Source organism: Oncorhynchus kisutch, unplaced genomic scaffold (genome assembly GCF_002021735.2).
Source record: "Oncorhynchus kisutch isolate 150728-3 unplaced genomic scaffold, Okis_V2 scaffold1455, whole genome shotgun sequence".
Taxonomy (NCBI): Eukaryota; Metazoa; Chordata; class Actinopteri; order Salmoniformes; family Salmonidae; genus Oncorhynchus; species Oncorhynchus kisutch.
The window spans coordinates 14,488-38,746 of NW_022263400.1; the positions used below are offsets into that span (position 1 = coordinate 14,488).

General features: G+C 41.7%; 2 protein-coding genes across 2 annotated transcripts; both read left to right on the forward strand.

Moving 5' to 3' along the window:
• The first annotated feature begins 11,728 nt into the window (after positions 1-11,728).
• Positions 11,729-14,018, forward strand: LOC116366384 (zinc finger CCCH domain-containing protein 13-like). The gene is made up of 4 exons (XM_031818520.1): positions 11,729-11,861; positions 12,244-12,295; positions 12,388-12,509; positions 12,805-14,018. The coding sequence occupies exons 3-4, from the start codon at positions 12,427-12,429 to the stop codon at positions 13,724-13,726; spliced, it is 1,005 nt and encodes a 334-aa protein (XP_031674380.1). The 5' UTR covers positions 11,729-11,861; positions 12,244-12,295; positions 12,388-12,426; the 3' UTR covers positions 13,727-14,018.
• Positions 14,019-16,183: 2,165 nt separating this feature from the next.
• LOC116366385 (golgin subfamily A member 6-like protein 22) lies at positions 16,184-18,266 on the forward strand. The gene is made up of 2 exons (XM_031818522.1): positions 16,184-16,869; positions 17,701-18,266. Exons 1-2 carry the CDS (start codon positions 16,188-16,190, stop codon positions 18,264-18,266), a joined length of 1,248 nt encoding a protein of 415 aa, XP_031674382.1. The 5' UTR covers positions 16,184-16,187.
• Positions 18,267-24,259: the final 5,993 nt, after the last annotated feature.

Genomic DNA, 24,259 nt, shown 5'->3' on the forward strand with positions numbered 1-24,259 from the left:
TGCTTAACTTCAGAAGCAAGCCAGCAGTGGTATGCAGGGTGGTATGCTGCTGGCAAGAAACTATCATTGGTTCAGGAACCTCATAATAAACGTCAATTACTTTCTGTATTTTTTTAAAACTTTATATTTTTTTTATGAATTTGAATGGACTTTACCTGAAAAATGTTTCCCTAAAACTTCAGTAGCTTCCACTTTTATGAATACAACAAACTGATATTGGTTCACAGACCTCTTCCCTCCAATCCACGGTAATTACGTTTGGACTTTTGGACATTACAAATGAAGTCAAAATGAAAACATTATTGGTGTTGTTGAATTAGGTTTTCATAATAGCAAGCTAGGACTGATGGTTTGGTTATGTAAACTAGCAAGTATGTTGGTTTGTTACCAAGGCAACTACTGTAACTATCTAGTAAACTTGCTAGCTACTTCAATGGATGTTGAACACATTTCTACCGGCAAATGTGTTAAATTATAGCCATGGTATAAAAGGGATAATCAACTCAGGGCTTTATGGTTCTCTGGAAAATAATGCAAGTCCATGGAAGGTCAGTTCCACAGTGTTCATTATTTACCATAGAACTCATAGTCCCTCGTTGATTATCCCTTACATCACTTTATGAGCTGGATTTGCCTTTCTTTGCAACAGTGGAAGCTGCTGAGGAGACGACGGCTCATAATAATGGTTGGAATGGAGTGGAAAGATGTGGTTTCCATGTGTTTGATACCACTCAATTGACTTCATTCCAGACATTATTATGAGCTGTCTTCCCCTCAGCAGCCTCCACTGCTTTGCAATTAGTTTGTTTGTTTTCAGTTGTTAGCATTTAGCTAACTGCGTCTATGTGAATTTGCTATCAGTTTGTGCTAATTTGTTAGCATTCTGGAAATAGAGGGCAATAGGTTTTTCTTGTGTTATTAGCACCCCCTCATGTGCTATGCCGGTAATACTGTAAATCCCGGTATGAGAGGAGGATGGTATGAAAATCTGGATACCGCCCAACCCTAATCACCACAACTACCACATATACCTACCACAACTACCACACCTACTTATCCCAACTACCACATCTACCTACCACAACTACCACACCTACCTACCACAACTACCACACCTACCTACCACAACTACCACCCCTATGTACCACAACTACCACACCAACCTACCAAAACTAACACAACTGCCACACCTACCATACCACACCTATCATCACCACAACTACAAAAACTACCATCACCAAACCTACCTAACACAACCACCACACATATGTACCACAACTACCACACCTACCTACCAAAACTGCCACAACTACCAAACCTACCTGCCACAACTACCACATCGACCTACCACAACTATCACACCTACCATCAACACACCTACAATCCACCAATACCACAACTATCACATCTACTATCATCAAACCTACCATCACCACACCTACCAAACCTACCTACCACACCTACCTACCCAAACTACCACACCTATAATCACCATACCTACCATATCTATCATCACCAAACCTACCAAACTTACCTACCATCACCACTTCTCTCAAACCTAACACACCAAACCATCCATCACCACACCCACCAAACCTACCTACCTACCTACCACAACTACCACACCTACCTACCACAACTATCACACCTACCTACCACAACTATCACACCTAACATAAACACACCTACCATCACCATACCTACCATTACACCTACCATCACCACACCTATAATACCTACAATCACTACACCTACCATCATACATACCATCACCACACCTATCACATCTACCACCACCACAAAAACCATACCATACTTACTTCACCACACCTACCATCACTACACATACCATCACCACACCTACCATCATCACATCTACCATAATCACACCTACCATACCTACCGTCACCACACCTACCATCACCACACCTACAACCACTTCACTTACCATTACACCTACCAACCCTACCATCCCCACACCTATCACACCTACCATCAACACACCTACAATCCACCAATACCACAACTATCACATCTACTATCATCAAACCTACCACACCTACCATCACCACACCCACCAAACCTACCTACCTACCACAACTATCACACCTAACATAACCACACCTACCATCACCATACCTACCATCACCACACCCACCATCACCACATACCATCCATACACCTTCCATCACCACACCTATCACACCTACAATCACTACACCTACCATCATACATACCATCACCACACCTATCTCACCTACCATCACCACAAAAACCATACCATAATTACTTCACCACACCTACCATCAGACCTGCCATCACCACACCTACCATCATCACATCTACCATAATCACACCTACCATACCTACCGTCACCACACCTACCATCACTACACATACCATCACCACACCTACCATCATCACACCTACCATACCTACCGTCACCACACCTACAACCACTCCACTTACCATTACACCTACCATCCCTACCATCCCCACACCTATCACACCTACCATCCCTACCACCACCACACCTACCATAATACATGTGGATATGTATGCTGCTTCATTCAATGATGACGGTATTGTAGAAGGTAGATACAGGAGTAGCCTATAGTCTACAATAATAATGTCATTGAATGTACTATAGTATCATTTATTTAATTGATGAATGAAATTGTAAATCGGCTCCTTCATTCAGTGAATACTGGATGTCTTTCTATCTCTGGGAGGATGTTAATTAAGGCTTTTCAGCTGTTGAACTATGGCCATGTCCAACAAATGTCTAAATCTTTCTTTCTTTTAGTCAACAAGTGATGAGCCAGAGCAACCAATCAACGTCACTGCAGCTGTTCTACCCACCACCAACCTCATCCTCTTCTCCTGTTCAACTCATTTGCCGCCAGACTAGAAAGGACTGTACATACAGTTGATGTCGGTAGTTTATATACACTTAGGTTGGGGTCATTAAAACTCATTTTTCAACCACTCCACACATTTCTTGTTAACACACTATAGTTTTGGTAAGTTGTTTAGGACATCAACTTTGTGCATGAAACAAGTAATGTTTCCCCCAAAAATGTACCGACAGATTACTTCACTTATAATTCACTGTATCACAATTTCAGTGGGTCAGAAGTTTACATAAACTAAGTTGAATATTGCATTTAAACAGCTTGGAAAATTCCAGAAAATGATGTCATGGCTTTAGAAGCTTCTGTGAGGCTAATTGACATAATTTGAGGCAATTGGAGGTGTACCTGTGGATGTATTTCAAGGCCTACCTTAAAACTCAGTGCCTCTTTGCTTGACGTCATGGGAAAATCAAATGAAATCAGCCAAGACCTCAGAAAAAAAATTGTAGACCCCCATAAGTCTGGTTCATCCTTGGGAGCAAGTTCCAAACCCCTGAAGGTACCATGTTCATCTGTACAAACAATAGTACGTAAGTATAAACACCATGGGACCACGCAGCCGTCATACCGCTCAGGAAGGAGACGTGCTCTGTCTCCTAGAGATGAACGTACTTTGGTGCAAAAAGTGCAAATCAATCCCAGAACAACAGCAAAGGACCTTGTGAAGTAGCTGGAGGAAACAGGAAGTAGCTGGAGGAAACGGGTACAAAAATATCTTTATCCACAGTTAAACGAGTCCTATATCGATATAACCTGAAAGGCCGCTCAGCAAGGAAGAAGCCACTGCTCCAAGACCACCATAGAAAAGCCAGACTACGGTTTGCAACTGCACATGAGAACAAAGATCGTACCGTTTGGAGAAATGTCCACTGGTCTGATAAAACATAAAGAGAACTGTTCTAGAATTCACCAAATGTATTGTGGGAAGCTTGTGGAAGACTAGCCGAAACGTTTGACCCAAGTTAAACAATTTAAAGGCAATGCTACCAAATACTAATTGAGTGTATTTAAACTTCTGACCCACTAGGAATGTGATGAAAGAAATAAAAGCTGAAATAAATCATTCTCTGTCCTATTATTCTGACATTTCACATTCTTAAAAGAAAGTGGTGATCCTAACTGACCTAAGACAGGGAATCTTTACTTGGATTAAATGTCAGGAATTGTGAAAAACTCTGTTTAAATGTATTTGGCTAAGGTGTATGTAAACTCCCGACATCAACTGTACATACCCCTGTGCCCATCTCATTGCAATATGGTCCATCCAGGGCCTCAGCTGGACGCCTACAATGTGAGAAATGTAAACAAGATGCTATAATAGTGTGTGTGTGTGTGTGTGTGTGTGTGCGCGTGTGTGTGTGTGTGCGTGTGTGTGGTTTGAGCTCCAAAAAAAGACATGAGTGTGATGTGCCCCTCTGTTTTAATGTTGAAATGCCATGAATGGAAGATGACAAAGGAGATAGTGATGAGGGTGAGAGCATCCAGTATGAAAATAAAGACCCCATGGGATCTAAAATGAGTGTGGGGGCCCTCTAGTGTCTCCTTTCTGTCCGTTTGAGGATACTACAGTCACCCCTGGTGGAGGATCTTGGAACACTGCTATTTAAGAGGTTGATTAAACCTTCAACGGTGGTGGTGCTATGTTGCATGTTATCTTGAATACCAATCAGCAGTTTGAGGACAGAATGAAATGGTGTAAACTTAACAGGTTGAACTTGTTGAGGACACTCTTCTAAAAAGAGGTTCCAACAGGGTTCTTGGCTGTCACCAAAGGAAAATCATTTTTGGTTCCAGGTAGAACCCTCTGTGGAATGGAGCCCAAAAGTGTTCTAACCTAGACACAGAAGGGGTTCTACCTGGAACCAAAAAGGGTTCTCCTATGGGGACAGAGGAATAATCCTTTTAGGTTGTAGAAAGCACCTTGTTCTTAGTGTAGGTCTATATTGCAGTGGTGGTTCAGTGGTTTTCTGTAATAAAATAAATGGTTCATTGGTGGTGGGGAGTTAAGATGATCTGAAATAATATGAAACATCCCCACTTTTAGCCCACATTTACAAGCAGGCAAAGTAACCTCCTATATGTGCTGAGGCATGTGTGATCACTCAACATTGACAGGACCGACAGAAAAAGACATGCTCACATGCAAACAAAAGACAACGTGTCTAGCTTGCACCGTTATGCAATTATTAAGAGACTAGATCCAATCAGCTAATCCTGGCTACCAATGTTCTAGCATTCATTTATTGAAGCTAGCCAGTGGTGTAAAGTACTTAAGTACAACTACTTTAAAGTACTTCTTAACTCGTTTTTATCTCTACTGTATTTTACTATTTATATTGTTGCCAACTTTTACTTTTACTTCCCTACATTCCTAAAGAAAATATTGTACTTTTTACTCCATACATTTTCCCTGACACCAAAAAGTACTTGTTACATTTTGACAGGAAAATGGTCCCATTTACACACTTATAAAGAGAACTTCCTCGGTCACCCCTACTGCCTCTGATCTGGAGGACTCACTAAACAGAGAACATCCCTGGTCATCTCTACTGCCTCTGATCTGGAGGACTCACTAAACAGAGGACATCCCTGGTCATCCCTACTGCCTCTGATCTGGAGGACTCACTAAACAGAGAACATCCCTGGTCATCCCTACTGCCTCTGATCTGGAGGACTCACTAAACAGAGAACATCCCTGGTCACCCCTACTGCCTCTGATCTGGAGGACTCACTAAACAGAGAACATCCCTGGTCACCCCTACTGCCTCTGATCTGGAGGACTCACTAAACAGAGAACATCCCTGGTCATCCCTACTGCCTCTGATCTGGAGGACTCACTAAACAGAGAACATCCCTGGTCATCCCTACTGCCTCTGATCTGGAGGACTCACTAAACAGAGAACATCCCTGGTCACCCCTACTGCCTCTGATCTGGAGGACTCACTAAACAGAGAACTTCCTCGGTCACCCCTACTGCCTCTGATCTGGAGGACTCACTAAACAGAGAACATCCCTGGTCACCCCTACTGCCTCTGATCTGGAGGACTCACTAAACAGAGAACATCCCTGGTCACCCCTACTGCCTCTGATCTGGAGGACTCACTAAACAGAGAACATCCCTGCTCATCCCTACTGCCTCTGATCTGGAGGACTCACTAAACAGAGAACATCCCTGGTCACCCCTACTGCCTCTGATCTGGCGGACTCACTAAACAGAGAACTTCCTCGGTCACCCCTACTGCCTCTGATCTGGAGGACTCACTAAACAGAGAACATCCCTGGTCACCCCTACTGCCTCTGATCTGGCGGACTCACTAAACAGAGAACTTCCTCGGTCACCCCTACTGCCTCTGATCTGGCGGACTCACTAAACACAGAAGCTTCGTTTGTAAATTATATCTGAGTGTTGGAGTGTTTCCCTGGCTATCCGCAAATACATTTTAAAAAGAAAAGAAAATTGTGCCGTCTGGTTTGCTTAATAGAAGGAATTTGAAATGGTTTATATTTGTACTTTTACTTTTGATACTTCAGTATATTTAAAACCAAGTACTTTTAGACTTACTCAAGTAGTATTTCACTGGGTGACTCACTTTTACTTGTCACTTTCTATTAAGGAATCTTTACTTTTACTCAAGTATGACTATATAGTACTTTTTCCACCACTGAGGCAAGCAGATCAGAGATGTCAAGGTGGCACCCAAGCATATGCCATGTGTATATGTGCAACACACAAATTTGTATGGTCATATTCTTTATGTTTCATTTAATTTGTTATCTGATGGAGCCATCCCTTGTATCCTTTTCTAAGCCTCCCAGGTATTTGCATTTAAAGTAATGTATATGATTACTGCTGCTAGGGGGAGCTGTGATGTCAATGGGGAGCGTTAGTGAGATTGAAGAAGAAACCTCTAAGACCTCAAAATCTTGGAGAATGCCTACTACTGAAAACTAATAACGTTTCTCCGTCTCATCGTTTTATCCTATTAATCAAGTTCCGTAATGTGCAAAAGTGCAATATGACTCTCAGCATATTGAGGTAACATGGTTAACTACATAGTCCATGAGTTTGGTCATGTTTGAAGGCAATTGAAGGGAGTTTTAACAGAGTGATAAACTGGTTGGTATTTTCCCCATTGTAAGTAATGGAGGCTGGCTAGGTTGCTAATGGTTTACATGTAAGAGGAGGGATCAAGATGGCGTCTGAACTTTCTGTACTTCTTTCCAACAACGTTTTAGATCCTATTTGTTTATTTTCTAACAAAGACTCAGTTATTTAGTTCAGGTAATATATGTAAATATGTGATGTCACGATAAAATGTGTTAATATTTCTACAAAAATAGCATTTAACAGTTTGCTAACTTGATGCTAACCAAATTTAGCTTGGGTAAGCACTAGATAGCTTTAGGCTAGTTTATCTCAGTCTGATAGCTTACATGTTAGTAGTTATAATATAATGGTTGTAGCACCGTTTAGCACAGGCCTCCAGTAATTTATACGTTTTCCAAATTGACACTGATAGTACAGTGAGTTATATATAATGTGAATGTGTAGATGTGTGGTGATAGTATTTTCACCTCAGACCTTTTATTTTTTTGATACTGGAGTATGAAATGTGGAGATGTAATGCAACAATAGAGTTGTAATGGATACCTGGTTTTGAAAACCAAAAAGATTAACAAAAGAGAACAGTATTTTAATACATCTTGGAGAATTCCTACTACTGAAGACTAGTAACGTTTCTCCGTCTCATCATTTTACCCTGTTAATTCAGGCTTATTATCTGCTGACCACATCCCATTCCGAGGCGTGTAAACATATTTCAACAGGTGTCAAGGACTTGAAAGTTACAGAAATGGTGTCAACTGTTAGGACAAGAGATAACAGCTAAATGAAATCCAGATCCTCAAACCTCACTTAGATGACTGCATTGATAGAATTGGCTCTGCTGCTTACGTTAGTAAGTTAGATTTGCTAAAAGGTTATTGGCAGGCGCCTCTGAACTCTCGAGCTTCTGACATCTCAGCTTTCATTACGCCTGATAACTTCGTACAATATACTGTGATGCCCTTTGGAATGTGTAATGCACCTGCTACTTTTCAGCGCCTAGATAACATTGTGTTCGTGGATGTGCCAAATTGTACTGCTTACCTTGACAATGTGGTGATTAATTCGTCAACTTGGTCTTATCATCTCGCCACCTTGAAAAGTGTGTTTCAGTGGTTGGAGAATGCTTCTTTAACCCTCAATTTGGCCAAGTGTGAGTTTGGGAAGGCAACTGTGGCTTACTTGGGGACGCAGGTAGGACGAGGTCAAGTGTGAGTTTGGGAAGGCTACTGTGGCTTACTTGGGGACGCAGGTAGGACGAGGTCAAGTGTGCCAAATAACTGGCAAAGTGGAAGCAATTGTTGCTTTTCCTGCTCTCACGACTTGTCACCAGTTGTGCAGATTCCTGGGGATGGGAGGGTACTATCATACGTTCTGTAAGAATTTTTCGACAGTCGTAGCTCTCCTTACATCTCTGCTTAGTCCCAAAGTACCATTTAAGTGGTCCAAGGAATGTAACTATGCTTTTGTGTCACGTTCTGACCTTTGTTTCCTTTGTTTTGTCTTTATTTAGTATGGTCAGGGCGTGAGTTGGGGTGGGCAGTCTATGTGTGTTTTTCTATGTGCGTTTTTCTCTGCCAGAGCCGTCAGCCAGTCCAGAGCTGCCCCTCAGTCCGGAGCTGCCCCTCAGTCCAGAGCTGCCCCTCAGTCCGGAGCTGCCTCTCAGTCCGGAGCTGCCTCTCAGTCCGGAGCTGCCCCTCAGTCCGGAGCTGCCCCTCAGTCCGGAGCTGCCCCTCAGTCCAGTGGGGCCCTTTAGTAGGGTTGCCAGTCCTAGGTCGGTGGCGAAGGTCGCCGCTTTAAAGAGGCCACAGAGGCGGGCGAAGAGGCGTACCAGAACTTTGGTGAAGTGGGGTCCACGTCACGCACCAGAACCGCCACAGCAGACAGATGCCCACCCAGACCCTCCCCTATAGGTTCAGGTTTTGCGGCCGGAGTCCGCACCTTTGGGGGGGAGGTACTGCCACGTTCTGACCTTTATTTTCCTTTGTTTTGTCTTTATTTAGTATGGTCAGGGCGTGAGTTGGGGTGGGCAGTCTGTGTGTGTTTCTATGTTTTTCTATTTCTATGTTTGGCCTGATATGGTTCTCAATCAGAGGCAGCTGTTTATCGTTGTCCCTGATTGAGAACCATATTTAGGTAGCCTGGGTTTCACTGTTGTTTTGTGGGTGTTTGTTTCCTGTGTCAGTCTTTGTGCCACACGGGACTGTTTCATTAATATTCACTTTGTTATTTTATATTGTGTCACATTCAGTTTATTCTATTAAAACATGGACACTTACCACACTGCGTTTTGGCCCGATCCTTGCAACACCTCTGACGAAGAGGAGGAAATCTGCCATTACATTTAGATTCAGCCAAAGCACTACTTGGTTGTGCCCCAGTGCTTGCCGCTCCAACTTTGACAAACCATTTAAGCTGGACGTATATGCTAGTATAGTATAATTTGGTAACGGAATTATGAGTTTTAATCACTTAATAATTCACAACCAAAATATATATCATAAAAATCACTAGAACTAATTGTTAGCTCCACCATTACTGGTTACTTCTGTGAACTTTCACTATCCTCCCTCCTCACAAAGACAAATGTGAAAATATCTTGAAGTTATGTGGGATTTAGTAACGGAATTACAAGGCACAAGGGAATTTTACCAAAACGATTTCTACAAACCCAAATGTAAGTGTTGATAATAGTAGTCAGGGGTCTTTATGTCAACATGATTCTGGTTTTATGTAGTTCTGATATTGGACCTCTTCAGACTTTTTCTGCTAATCTTTTCTAAGATCCCTTTTCCATCTGTTGACCCAGAAATCAAAGTCTTCACTGGTTGAAAAATGTATCTAGAATTACATTTACCCAAAATATACACTCTTAGATTTCATTTGACACCCAATTACACATGCTCCTATGAACGTCATAATTGGTGCTAAAATCAAAATCTAATTTTATTGGTCACAACACATGGTTAGTAGATGTTATTGCGAGTCTAGCGAAATGCTTGTGCTTCTAGTTCCGACAGTGCAGCAATATCTAACAAGTAATATCTAACAATTTCACAACCAATACACAAAAGACAATCCTTTTACATGGAAAATCCCTACTGTACCTCTAGAGATACTATCCATCCCCAACTAGTAATAAAGTGGTCGGGCTGGTTGCTACTGGCCTCTCCAGCTTCAGGCTGAATCATACCCATGATGAGAGGATGTATACTGGACACACAGGGAGAAACTACAGTCTGAATCACACCCATGATGAGAGGAGGTTTACTGGACACACAGGGAGAAACTACAGTCTGAATCACATCCATGATGAGACTACCTTTAAGGCTTAAGGGTTTGGTTAATGTTAGGGTTAATGTTAGGGTTAAGGTTAGGATTAAGGTTAGGGTCCGTTTTAGGTTTTGGTCAGACGGGCTGTCAATGGGATGTTAGTCAGAAATGCCAATTTAGTCTTTCCCTTCTCAAACCTGTCCTCCCCCTAACCAGCTCATATCATGTATTCCACCACCAGCACACCTGATTCACTAATCAGAGGTTTGGATGATTAGTTGACCAGTGGAACAAAGTGGACTGGATCTAGGTGAACTATGTGGAGAGTCTTCCAGGGACAGTACAGTACAGACTGAGAAGCTAATAACAGTGTAGTTTACTCAACTCATTCAAACTATCATGAATATTGTTTAGAGAGAAGATGTGCACAAGGGCATAAAGTTTAAGATATAGCAAGAAAGGACAATATGCAAGGTAGCCAAAGTGGAATCAAAAGTCATGGGCCTAATCATCAATCAAATATGAAATATAAAACCCACATATAATCTACATATAAAGACAACATGTCATCTACATGTGTTATAGAATAGCTCCCTTCTCACATCCCAGGTCATGTTTGGACTGGAACGGGACAACTCAACGGGCTATGCGCATCTCCCCAATAGCCTACAGACAACTTTCCTGAGTGCAATGTCATTAATGTGACCGATATGTACAGTATAATAAGCATAGTGAAGAAGGAAAAGATCCCACCTCTGACGCACAGCAGAGACATCACTGCTGAGATTTCCCCTGGAGCAAGAGTCCCTCAAGAATTTAAAAACAGTCATTGCGTTTCAATGAATGTCCTCCCCAAACGCTTGTTGCATCGTGAACTATCCTCCCAGTCCCTTGGGAGTTCATCGGATGGATGATGCGCCGCTGCCATTTACTTGGACGAGAAGTTGGACGAACGCTCCTCCAGCTCACGATACGAAATGGTGGAGAACTACAGTGTAATGATGTGTCGTTCACGAACGAACGGCTCTTTCTGAACGGTTCTTTTTTGATGAACGTCGGGAACCGAATTGCATCGGTGAAAGAGCCATTCATCTATGATTTGCAAACTGCTACTACTGCTTGTTGAGCTCAGAACAACGTTTTTCTGCAGATAAATTACAACATCATTATCTAAAGGGGGTGAATCCTCCCTGCAGAAATAATAAATAGTGGGGAGAGAGGGTCAATCTGGTCCACGAGGATTTATTTCATTGAACTTTGGGCCCATACAAAGACAAATCACACAACATAGAATTCCAAATAACCTTAGGCAAAAATACACGAAATAAAAGTCAAGTGAAAATAGTTATAAATGTCTTTATCAATTATGAGTAGCTAAACATTATCGACTTTTGGACACTGATGCGCAGGAGAACCCCTAGCTGTCAATCAAGCAGGCGCGGTGAACGGATTATGACGCTCAAGCGTTCCAAATGACGCAACAATACAGCTCCAGAACAGAGAAAGTTAATGCGGAAGTTATTATTCGGTTCAACACTAAGACTGAGGTTTGACACGTGTGATTTGAGGTGAGTCAAATATTTACAAAAGTTTACAATACATTAACCATCCGCTTCGTTATATCTGTTGCTATCAATCACTCCATCTGTATCTACTCTTCTGTCTGTCGGACTATCTGAATTGTCTGTGTACTGTCTAGCCAGCATATGCCAGAAAGGTTCTTTCACATAGGCTCATATTCACAAAGTCTCATAGAAGGAGCGCTGATCAATTATCAGTTTGGTCTTTTAAATCAAACTGAAATACGTTTTGATGGACAGGAGGCGACCTGATCCTAGATCAGCACTCCTACCCTGAAACACTTTGTGAACACAATCCAGGTGTACTGTGATTATGAAGTTGTGATGAGGTATTATTATATTAGTTGTGCTGATGCATGATGGGTTGTAGGCTAGAGCTTGAGGACTCAACTCTGAAGACTGTTTCTGAATTCACTGACCTGGTGAGTAAATGTTGTGTACAATGGCACCATCTAGTGACAGAAACATAGAAACACACATTGTTGCTGAACGAAGGCATCTCTTTATTTTCCAGAAATAAAACTTGTAGACCTTTCCTGCAGTCTCTGAGGAGATGGACACCTCTTCTTCTTCTGGACGATCTCCGTCTCCTACTGGGACTGTCTTCTTACCCCCTCCTATCATGTGGAACAGTCTGTAAGTCATTCATCACATAACCTAGCTCTGGTCCAGGGCATTATGTGCGGCTTGCTGAAGGAAGGCTCAGTGTCTGCAAGCTGTACGTAACGCCCTGGACCAGAGTGACACATGACCCACCTCTGGCCATCATGGACAGTTAACTCATCACATTCACGTACTGTAAGTCACAGTTGTGTGATTTGTGTTATTAAAGACAGTTAAATTGAGCAGAAGTTGAATTATTATTTTAATATTGTAGTAAATTGTCTGAGTTCACTTCCTAAATAATGTGTTGACATTCCTTTGCTCCCAGCTACAGGCAGGCAGAGATGGAGGTTCACTTCCCGAGAGAAGAGAAGAAGACCTATACAGAGAAGGAAGCCCACATGCTTGAGTTGAGGGGGAAGGATCGAACGATCCGAAACCAGAAGAAGGAGATGGACAGACTTCAAGTCTGCCTCTGGGAGGAGGAAAAGAAGAAGAGGAATGGTGGAACAGAGAAGGACAAGATAATTGAACAATTACAGTCTGAGTCAGACAATCTAAGAGCCCTTTTAAAAGATGAAAGGAGGAGAAGAAGAGTAGAAAGGGGTATCATGACAGAGTGGAAGGCTGAGATCCTGAGACTGAGGGAGGCAGAGAGCCAGAGGGAGGCAGAGAGCCAGAGGGAGGCAGAGAGCCACAGGGAGGCAGAGAGCCAGAGGGAGTCAGCGAGCCAGAGAGATGCAGAGAGAGAGAGAGAAGCAGAGAGACAGAGAGAAGCAGAGAGCCAGAGAGATGCAGAGAGACAGAGAGAAGCAGAGAGACAGAGAGCAGCAGAGAGACAGAGGGAAGCAGAGAGACAGAGAGAGGCAGAGAGACAGAGAGCAGCAGAGAGACAGAGGGAAGCAGAGAGACAGAGGGAAGCAGAGAGAGCCACAGAAGCAATGGAGCACCAGAGAAAACTGCAGGAGATCCACAGACTCAAACAACTGCTGGATCTACTGATGGTGGACCTACAACTGGCCCACGTAAGACATGTCATTGTTATTATTAAAAGGCAGTGTATATTTACCCAGCTGAAAATGAATAGTGGCAGACAGCGGTACGCTAACCTAATGTTAACTTTTATTCCTTTCCTTAACCCTTACCTTAACCTCACTGAAACTATACCTAACCTTTACCTTAACCCAACCCTAGGTCCTGAACCTAACCTTCATTTATCTCAACCCCTATGCCTTTCTTCTGCCGGTTGAATATCCACTTCCTTATTAACGTCATTACTGTTGTTGTTGTTGATAACTGTATCTGTGAAGGTTGTAAATAGTTGCATTAGTGAAGCATCATTTGTAGGAGTAATTTCTACAAGCATAAACATCAGAGGCAACATTGTTGTAACATCACACAAATTGTAATCGGAATTTCTCAAACCCCTAACTGAATGGGCAAGAAGGTTGTGTGTTTGTATTTGTACACATTGTGGACATTGATACCATAAAATGTCTCGTAATTTTTTCAAACCATGTCAATACATTAATTGAGAATGAATTGTCCAGATGAATTGATCAAAATGACCCTGCTATTGATGTTGTCCAGTGTTTAATTCAATTACCTAGCTCTAGGTTGTATTTCTGTGTATCGTTCTCTGCAAATCCTTTGAAAGTATGTCTTGGTCATAGATTATCACTAATTTCACCTTTTAAAATGAAGCAAGAGATTGAGAGATTGAGGCTATGGCAGAAAGTCATGGAGGATCAGCGACCAAGACTGGCCTGGAACCACAAATCTATTGAAACAGGGAGAGAGAGGGAAAAAGAGAGAGAAAGGGAGATGGAACGTGAGAGAAAAGCAGAATCGGAAAGACAAGAAATGAAGAAGAAAGTGGAACAGGCAGAAGAAACGATAAAAGTGTTAGAACGAGAGATTGAGAGATTGAAAGAGATTGAGAAGGAAATCATATTTGAAAGAGAAAGAGACATGCGTATTGGAGAGAATGAGAAAGTCAAACTGGTTAACGAAAAGGTAAAAGAGTTAGAGAGAGAGGTTGAGAGACTGAAAGAAGATATGACAACAAAAGAGTTTCAATACAAAATCAAATTTGAAAGAGCGAAAGAAGCGTTTAGAAGACAGAATGAGAGAGTGAAACAGGTTCACCAAAATGTACTAGTGTTAGACAGAGAGGTTGTGAGAATGAAAGAAGAGATTAGATGGAAAGACGAGACTGAACCAGAGAGAACATTTGATAGAGACAGAGAGAGAGAAAATGATTGGAGACGAAGTGAAGAGGAGATGAAAAATAGAGTGGAGAGAGAGATGGAGACAGACCTCATCAATGACAAAAAGACATCTGAATTGGAGGAAGTCTTCAAGAAAATCAAGGAACAGCAGATAGAATTAGAAAATATGGAAACAGACAAATATAAATGGAAACAGAACCAAATGTACATGGAGGAGAAGATGGAGGGTGAGCACAACAAACAGAAAGAGGTAGAAAGAAAGAGAATGGAGAAAACACCAAAACAGAGACAACAAGAAGATGAGAAGAAGAAGATGGAGAGAGAAGAAGAAGAGGAGAGACGCAAACAGAAGCACATAGAGATGGAAGAGGAAGAAAGAGAGAGGGAGAAAGAGAGACAGAGACAGATCAGAAGACAGAGAATGGAGAAGAGACAGGAAATTATGGAAAGAGAAGAAGAGAGACAGAGAGAGATTGAAAGAGAGATTGAAGAAGAAAGATATAAACAGAAGCAAATAGAGATGGAAGAGGAAGAAAGAGAGAGGGAGAAAGAGAGACAGATACAGATTGAAAGAGAGATTGAAGAAGAAAGATGTAAACAGAAGCAAATAGAGATGGAAGAACGAGAAAGGGAGAAAGAGAGACAGAGGGAGATCAAAAGGAAGAGAATGGAGAAGAGACAGAAAATGATGGAAAGAGAAGGAGAGAGACAGAGAGAGATTGAAGAAGAAAGATGTAAACAGAAGCAAATAGAGATGGAAGAGGAAGAACGAGAAAGGGAGAAAGAGAGACAGAGGGAGATCAAAAGGAAGAGAATGGAGAAGAGACAGAAAAATATGGAAAGAGAAGAAGCGAGACAGAGAGAGATTGAAAGAGAGATTGAAGAAGAAAGATGTAAACAGAAGCAAATAGAGATGGAAGAGGAAGAAAGAGAGAGGGAGAAAGAGAGACAGATACAGATTGAAAGAGAGATTGAAGAAGAAAGATGTAAACAGAAGCAAATAGAGATGGAAGAGGAAGAACGAGAAAGGGAGAAAGAGAGACAGAGGGAGATCAAAAGGAAGAGAATGGAGAAGAGACCGAAAATGATGGAAAGAGAAGAAGAGAGACAGAGAGAGATTGAAGAAGAAAGATGTAAACAGAAGCAAATAGAGATGGAAGAGGAAGAAAGAGAGAGGGAAGAAGAGAGACAGAGAGAGATAGGTGAGAAAGAGAGACGACAACAACAAGAGGAGAGAAACAGAACGTTTGAGAGAGATCAAGAAGAAGATATATGGAAACAGAAGCAAATTGACATGGAGAAGGAGGTAAGAGAGGGGGAGAACAAGAGACAGAGAGAGATAGAAGAGATACAGAGACGACAACAACAAGAGAAGAGACAGAAACAAAAGGAGAAGGAGAAAGAAAGGGAGAAAGACAATGAGAATCAGAGAGAGATGGAATTAAGAGATCAGCAACAGAAAGAGATGGAGAGAGAAAATATGATTATGAGAGAAAGGGAGGAAGCAGGAAGAAGAAAGGAGGGGCAGAAAAATATTTTGGGGGAAATTGAGGGACAGAATGAACTGGAGATAGAACAGGAGAGAGAGATGGAAGAAAAGCAGGAAGTGATTAAGGAAGCAGAGGAAGAGTACAGGGAAAGAGAAGAGAGAGGAAAGGAAGTAAGCATGAAGAAACATGTAGTAGTTAATGTTAAAGCAAAAGCACGGGAAGTCTTCAATAGGCGTAAAGAGAGGAGGTTAGAAGTGTTGAAGGGGGAACGAGAACACATAGAAAGAGGACAACAAATCAGGAGGGAGAAGGAAGAAAGACGGCTGGAGATGGAAAGAAAACAGGAGAGGGCAAGACAACAAGAGGAGCAGGATAGAAAACAAGACATTGAAATTGCTAGACAGAAAGAAATGTTCAGACTAAGAGAGGAGGAGAGGCAGAGAGAGGAAGAGAGAGAGGAGCAGAGAAAGAGAGCCATTGAAGGCCATTTAGCTTTAATCAGAGAGAGAGAGAAGATTTTAGAGGTAAAGAAGGACATTCTCCCACCCGATAAAAGTATCCGAAGGAGAGCTGTGGGCTGGGTAAACAAGAAGTGGGAGAAGAGAAACCTCAAAAAGATAGAGAGAACCTGTCAGAGAGAAGCTGAGGAGGGCGATAAGATCGTCCACATAGGTAAGACCTGTTTTCCCTCTACTTATGACATCATCCTCTGTAGTCTCCTCTACACACATATGTTCCACACCAGTCATCATGTTGCATCATTGTTTCAATATAAAACTACTGTCCAAAATGGTCAAGCTGATCTGGTATCAACTTAAATGTAATGTACACAGGGAATTTAGAATGGAAAACTCAACTGGATCTCAATGACCCTGGTCTAAAGTAGTGCATCATAGCCTTTTGAGGCCCTAAGAAACATTTTGTTCAGGTTTTTGACTACATTTCCTCCCAATCTACACTTTGCAACGGGGCGTAGAGAACATATTGCATTTTTTAAGCAGGTTTGCTGCAATTCTACACATTTTCCCATGGGGCGGAGAGAAGAATTAGCCGTTTTGAAATCTATTTCCTTCAATTCTACACATTTTGCCATGACTTATGGCATGTTAAGATAATATCTGAATGAAATTGACTAACAAAATTAATGGGGGCTCACTGTAGTTCAAGGCCCCTGGGTAATTTGACCCAAAAAGTTTTTTGGGGGGGTCAGGGGGCCCCTAGTTGCCATGGGGCCCTAAGCAATCGCATATGCCTAGGGCCGGCCCTGGCACTTTACAAAGAATAGGTGCCATTTGGGACTCATGTTAAACTTTGGGTCAGGTCAATTCGGGATGGGAATTATTTTAATTTATAAACAAATTCCATGCCATGCTCAAATGAGAAGAGTAAAGAATCATTGAGATCCAACTGGGTTTTCTATTCTAATTCCCTGTGTCCATTACATTTAAGTTGACACCAGATCCACTAAGTTGAATGAGAACTCTACTTCTTCTCCCCTTCCAGTCATCCCTGGACCCATAAGGCTAACCATGACCCGGGCAGAGAGAGAGAGGGAGAAGAGGAAGGAGCTGCTGAAGGCTGAGGAGAGAAGGAAGAAGTTGGAGGATTTCAATAAGCAGTGGAGAGTGCAGTCGCTGCTTAAAAAACACACTCATCAACAACTGAAGGAGGAGAGGGAGAAGATGAAGGAAAAGTACCTGGAGCAGATTAATCTGGAGGCTGATGAGCAAATCCAGAAGTTCAGCACCCAGTACATCACCCGGTGTCCAACCACCCAACACAGCCACGACTACAACCACGGTCAGGAATTGCCGGGGTGGGCGACAGGCCAACAAGTAAGCCAAGAGCCTGTTGCATCTGGAGATGGCCAGCAGGAGGGGCCAAGGAGGCAACAGGCATGGGCAGAGAACCAGGAGGAGAGTTCAGAGAACCAGCAGGAGGGGCCAGAGAACCATCAGGGGGGGCCAGACAGCCAGCAGCTAGAAGCTCCAGAAGAGGTTGAAACATCAGAGCCAACCTCCAACAACAAGAAAAAGCCAAGCATCTGGAAGAGAATTAAGATGGGGTAAAGAATGTTTAAACATCTATTCAAGTTTTACACTGTTAATATACATGTCATCACTTTAAAAAGTGACATTATTCAAATGTGAGGGTTTAGTGTACATGCAACACACATGTAAATATATAGATACTTACCTGTCTCTGTGATGTCTTACAGCCTTCCTGATGTGCTGTCTGCCTAGAGCTGGAACTCAATGAAGCCACAGTTCCACTGAGGTTACGTTGGTAATTAAAAGTGTCGCCCAATAATTCCTCCTCCTCTTTAAGTCATCAAGCCACATTTCCTCCTCAAAACATTATAGTCTCCTCTAGCCAGCAAGTATCCTCTTTATCAGGCAACAAACCATCGAAGGTCAGTGACCCTCCTCCCCAGAGCAGAGACTCTCATCTTTATCCAAGTTAAATTCATCTCTGATCACCACCTCTACAGTCCTAGAAAATATCCCCAAAATTGGAAATGGTTTCAACAGACGTCCTCCCCTCAGACCAGTGGCTCCACAGACCAGAGTTTCTCATCTTTATTCAAGTTGAATGCAACTCTGATCATTTCCACCACCTCTCCTGTTAAGGGGAGGTGCTGAAAAGGAGGTCTGGGAGGAGGTCTGCAGGTAGCCTGGACCGGACCGGTAGCAGCTAAGTTGCTGGCTCCATCCCCGGGCAGAGCTGCTCAAGTCAGGCCAGTGATGTTTGATGATGTCATTTTTGTTTGCAAATTTATTAAAAAGCAATATTGTTGTTACAGTGTGGCTTGTTTTGTTATTTATTAGAATTGAAACATCCAGTAGTCATGGTAGATGTTAGACTTTCAATGAGACACCTAACATTCCATCAGTTTGATACAATGTGTGACATGTTATATTAGAGAGGAGTCCTCTATACACATCTATTTTAGACCATAGGAGAAATATCAGATTGAAATAGCTTCTCTAAGAGTCTGAGGAGAGAGCAACAGTAGACGCATCGTTAGCTCTCCCACCTCCAGTTCAGTACTCGGGTCATTCCACCAATTTAGTACCTTTTGGGGAGTGTAACTTTTATTCCACCTAATTCTAACATTCTGTCATAAAGAGCACATGTTCAACTTAATAAAAAACATGTTTCCCATCTCAAGAGTAACAAATACATACTATAGCAAGTGCCTATTAAGTGCCAAATAAAGTGACAGGGTTGACTGTAACAGAGTTGACTATTTCATCTAGAATCAACCATAGATCCCCATGTGACAGGGGGAATGGAATGCAAGCTTACCAAACACATGTAAATAGTTTCAACATTTCTAGACTGTCTATCTATAGGTAACAGGGTTGATACATTATAATTAAAAGATTAGTTCACCGTTTTTATTGGTCAATCAAAATGGAATGATTCAATCATACATTGTTTTACAGCGGTGAAGTTAGCTTGATATTAAAGATTCAGACTTTACTCTTCAATTCCTCATATAATATATTTATATATATATTAATGTAATATTCTAAATCAGCTGATGATAGTGAATAAGTTAAACCTCTTGTTTTTCCAATTCGGTGTCATATTTACTTTTTGGAGGGGAAATGTAGCTAAAAATGTGCCATCCTCTGCTCAGAGGGTTAAGGGACCGTCTTAAAACTGCATCGCATACAATTGCCTGTAATTGAAAAAGGTCAATACCTTCTCAAAGACATGAAATAGAGTTCTAAAAAAAATTTGACACTGTAAAGAGACCTTTTCTCTCTAATGCAATTAGTTACATTTTTTTACTTCTGTAAAATCTACAAAATGTTAAATAAATGACTTTACAATGAAAACATCAATATCTTCCACCCCATATGACTTTCATGAATACGACCAACTGTTATTGGTTCAGGAACCTCATCCCTCCAATCAACAACAACAAGTTTTGTATTTTCTCACTTTAAGAATTTTCTATAAATTTAAATTCACTTTACATGAAAACGAATCTTAATATCTTCCACCCCATATGACTTTCATGAGTAAAACTAACTCTTATTGGTTCAGGGACCTCATCCCTCAAATCGATAGCAATTACTTTTGTATTTTTTGACTGTATAAATTGACTTTATATTAAAAATACTTAATTATAACGTCAATAGCTTCCCATATGACTTTAATGAATACATGTTTATTTATATGTATTTATCCGTTATTTTACCTGGTAAATTGACTGAGAATACGTTCTCATGTTCAGCAATGACCTGGGGAATAGTTACAGGGGAGAGGAGGGGGATGAATGAGACAATTGTAAACTGGGGATTATTAGGTGACTGAGATGGTTTGAGGGCCAGATTGGGAATTTAGCCAGGACACCGGGGGTTAACACCTTTACTCTTACGATCAGTGTCATGGGATCTTTAATGTCCTTAGAGAGTCAGGACACCCGTTTAACATCCCAGCCAAAAGACAACACCCTACACAGGGCAATGTCCCCAATCACTGCCCTGGGGTATTGGGATATTTTTTTACTCTTTTAGGAAAGAGTGCCTCCTACTGGCCCTCCAACAGCATCTGGTCTTCCATCCAGGGACTGACCTGAACCAACCCTGCTTAACTTCAGAAGCAAGCCAGCAGTGGTATGCAGGGTGGTATGCTGCTGGCAAGAAACTATCATTGGTTCAGGAACCTCATAATAAACGTCAATTACTTTCTGTATTTTTTTTTTTACTTTATATTTTTTTATGAATTTGAATGGACTTTACCTGAAAAATGTTTCCCTAAAACTTCAGCAGCTTCAACTTTTATGAATACAACAAACTGATATTGGTTCACAGACCTCTTCCCTCCAATCCACGGTAATTACGTTTGGACTTTTGGACATTACAAATTAAGTCAAAATGAAAACATTATTGGTGTTGTTGAATTAGGTTTTCATAATAGCAAGCTAGGACTGATGGTTTGGTTATCTAAACTAGCAAGTATGTTTGTTTGGTTACCAAGAAAACTACTGTAACTACCTAGTAAACTTGCTAGCTACTTCAATGGATGTTGAACACATTTCTACCGGCAAATGTGTTAAATTATAGCCATGGTATAAAAGGGATAATCAACTCAGGGCTTTATGGTTCTCTGGAAAATAATGCAAGTCCATGGAAGGTCAGTTCCACAGTGTTCATTATTTACCATAGAACTCATAGTCCCTCGTTGATTATCCCTTACATCACTTTATGAGCTGGATTTGCCTTTCTTTGCAACAGTGGAGGCTGCTGAGGAGACGACGGCTCATAATAATGGTTGGAATGGAGTGGAAAGATGTGGTTTCCATGTGTTTGATACCACTCAATTGACTTCATTCCAGACATTATTATGAGCTGTCTTCCCCTCAGCAGCCTCCATTGCTTTGCAATTAGTTTGTTTGTTTTCAGTTGTTAGCATTTAGCTAACTGCGTCTATGTGAATTTGCTATCAGTTTGTGCTAATTTGTTAGCATTCTGGAAATAGAGGGCAATAGGTTTTTCTTGTGTTTTTACCACCCCCTCATGTGCTATGCCGGTAATACTGTAAATCCCGGTATGAGAGGAGGATGGTATGAAAATCTGGATACCGCCCAACCCTAATCACCACAACTACCACATATACCTACCACAACTACCACACCTACTTATCCCAACTACCACATCTACCTACCACAACTACCACACCTACCTACCACAACTACCACACCTACCTACCACAACTACCACCCCTATGTACCACAACTACCACACCAACCTACCAAAACTAACACAACTGCCACACCTACCATACCACACCTATCATCACCACAACTACAAAAACTACCATCACCAAACCTACCTAACACAACCACCACACATATGTACCACAACTACCACACCTACCTACCAAAACTGCCACAACTACCAAACCTACCTGCCACAACTACCACATCGACCTACCACAACTATCACACCTACCATCAACACACCTACAATCCACCAATACCACAACTATCACATCTACTATCATCAAACCTACCATCACCACACCTACCAAACCTACCTACCACACCTACCTACCCAAACTACCACACCTATAATCACCATACCTACCATATCTATCATCACCAAACCTACCAAACTTACCTACCATCACCACTTCTCTCAAACCTAACACACCAAACCATCCATCACCACACCCACCAAACCTACCTACCTACCTACCACAACTACCACACCTACCTACCACAACTATCACACCTACCTACCACAACTATCACACCTAACATAAACACACCTACCATCACCATACCTACCATTACACCTACCATCACCACACCTATAATACCTACAATCACTACACCTACCATCATACATACCATCACCACACCTATCACATCTACCACCACCACAAAAACCATACCATACTTACTTCACCACACCTACCATCACTACACATACCATCACCACACCTACCATCATCACATCTACCATAATCACACCTACCATACCTACCGTCACCACACCTACCATCACCACACCTACAACCACTTTACTTACCATTACACCTACCAACCCTACCATCCCCACACCTATCACACCTACCATCAACACACCTACAATCCACCAATACCACAACTATCACATCTACTATCATCAAACCTACCACACCTACCATCACCACACCCACCAAACCTACCTACCTACCACAACTATCACACCTAACATAACCACACCTACCATCACCATACCTACCATCACCACACCCACCATCACCACATACCATCCATACACCTTCCATCACCACACCTATCACACCTACAATCACTACACCTACCATCATACATACCATCACCACACCTATCTCACCTACCATCACCACAAAAACCATACCATAATTACTTCACCACACCTACCATCAGACCTGCCATCACCACACCTACCATCATCACATCTACCATACCTACCGTCACCACACCTACCATCACTACACATACCATCACCCTACCTACCATCATCACACCTACCATACCTACCGTCACCACACCTACAACCACTCCACTTACCATTACACCTACCATCCCTACCATCCCCACACCTATCACACCTACCATCCCTACCACCACCACACCTACCATAATACATGTGGATATGTATGCTGCTTCATTCAATGATGACGGTATTGTAGAAGGTAGATACAGGAGTAGCCTATAGTCTACAATAATAACGTCATTGAATGTACTATAGTATCATTTATTTAATTGATGAATGAAATTGTAAATCGGCTCCTTCATTCAGTGAATACTGGATGTCTTTCTATCTCTGGGAGGATGTTAATTAAGGCTTTTCAGCTGTTGAACTATGGCCATGTCCAACAAATGTCTAAATCTTTCTTTCTTTTAGTCAACAAGTGATGAGCCAGAGCAACCAATCAACGTCACTGCAGCTGTTCTACCCACCACCAACCTCATCCTCTTCTCCTGTTCAACTCATTTGCCGCCAGACTAGAAAGGACTGTACATACAGTTGATGTCGGTAGTTTATATACACTTAGGTTGGGGTCATTAAAACTCATTTTTCAACCACTCCACACATTTCTTGTTAACACACTATAGTTTTGGTAAGTTGTTTAGGACATCAACTTTGTGCATGAAACAAGTAATGTTTCCCCCAAAAATGTACCGACAGATTACTTCACTTATAATTCACTGTATCACAATTTCAGTGGGTCAGAAGTTTACATAAACTAAGTTGAATATTGCATTTAAACAGCTTGGAAAATTCCAGAAAATGATGTCATGGCTTTAGAAGCTTCTGTGAGGCTAATTGACATAATTTGAGGCAATTGGAGGTGTACCTGTGGATGTATTTCAAGGCCTACCTTAAAACTCAGTGCCTCTTTGCTTGACGTCATGGGAAAATCAAATGAAATCAGCCAAGACCTCAGAAAAAAAATTGTAGACCCCCATAAGTCTGGTTCATCCTTGGGAGCAAGTTCCAAACCCCTGAAGGTACCATGTTCATCTGTACAAACAATAGTACGTAAGTATAAACACCATGGGACCACGCAG

Bases quoted from the DNA above. Each gene is read 5' to 3' on its own strand.
- LOC116366384 (XM_031818520.1), top strand. From the start codon at position 12,427: ATGGACACCTCTTCTTCTTCTGGACGATCTCCGTCTCCTACTGGGACT. The intron at 12,510-12,804 runs GTAAGTCATTCA...CTTTGCTCCCAG, and splicing joins CCTATCATGTGGAACAGTCT to CTACAGGCAGGCAGAGATGG.
- LOC116366385 (XM_031818522.1), top strand. From the start codon at position 16,188: ATGATTATGAGAGAAAGGGAGGAAGCAGGAAGAAGAAAGGAGGGGCAG. The intron at 16,870-17,700 runs GTAAGACCTGTT...CTCCCCTTCCAG, and splicing joins CGATAAGATCGTCCACATAG to TCATCCCTGGACCCATAAGG.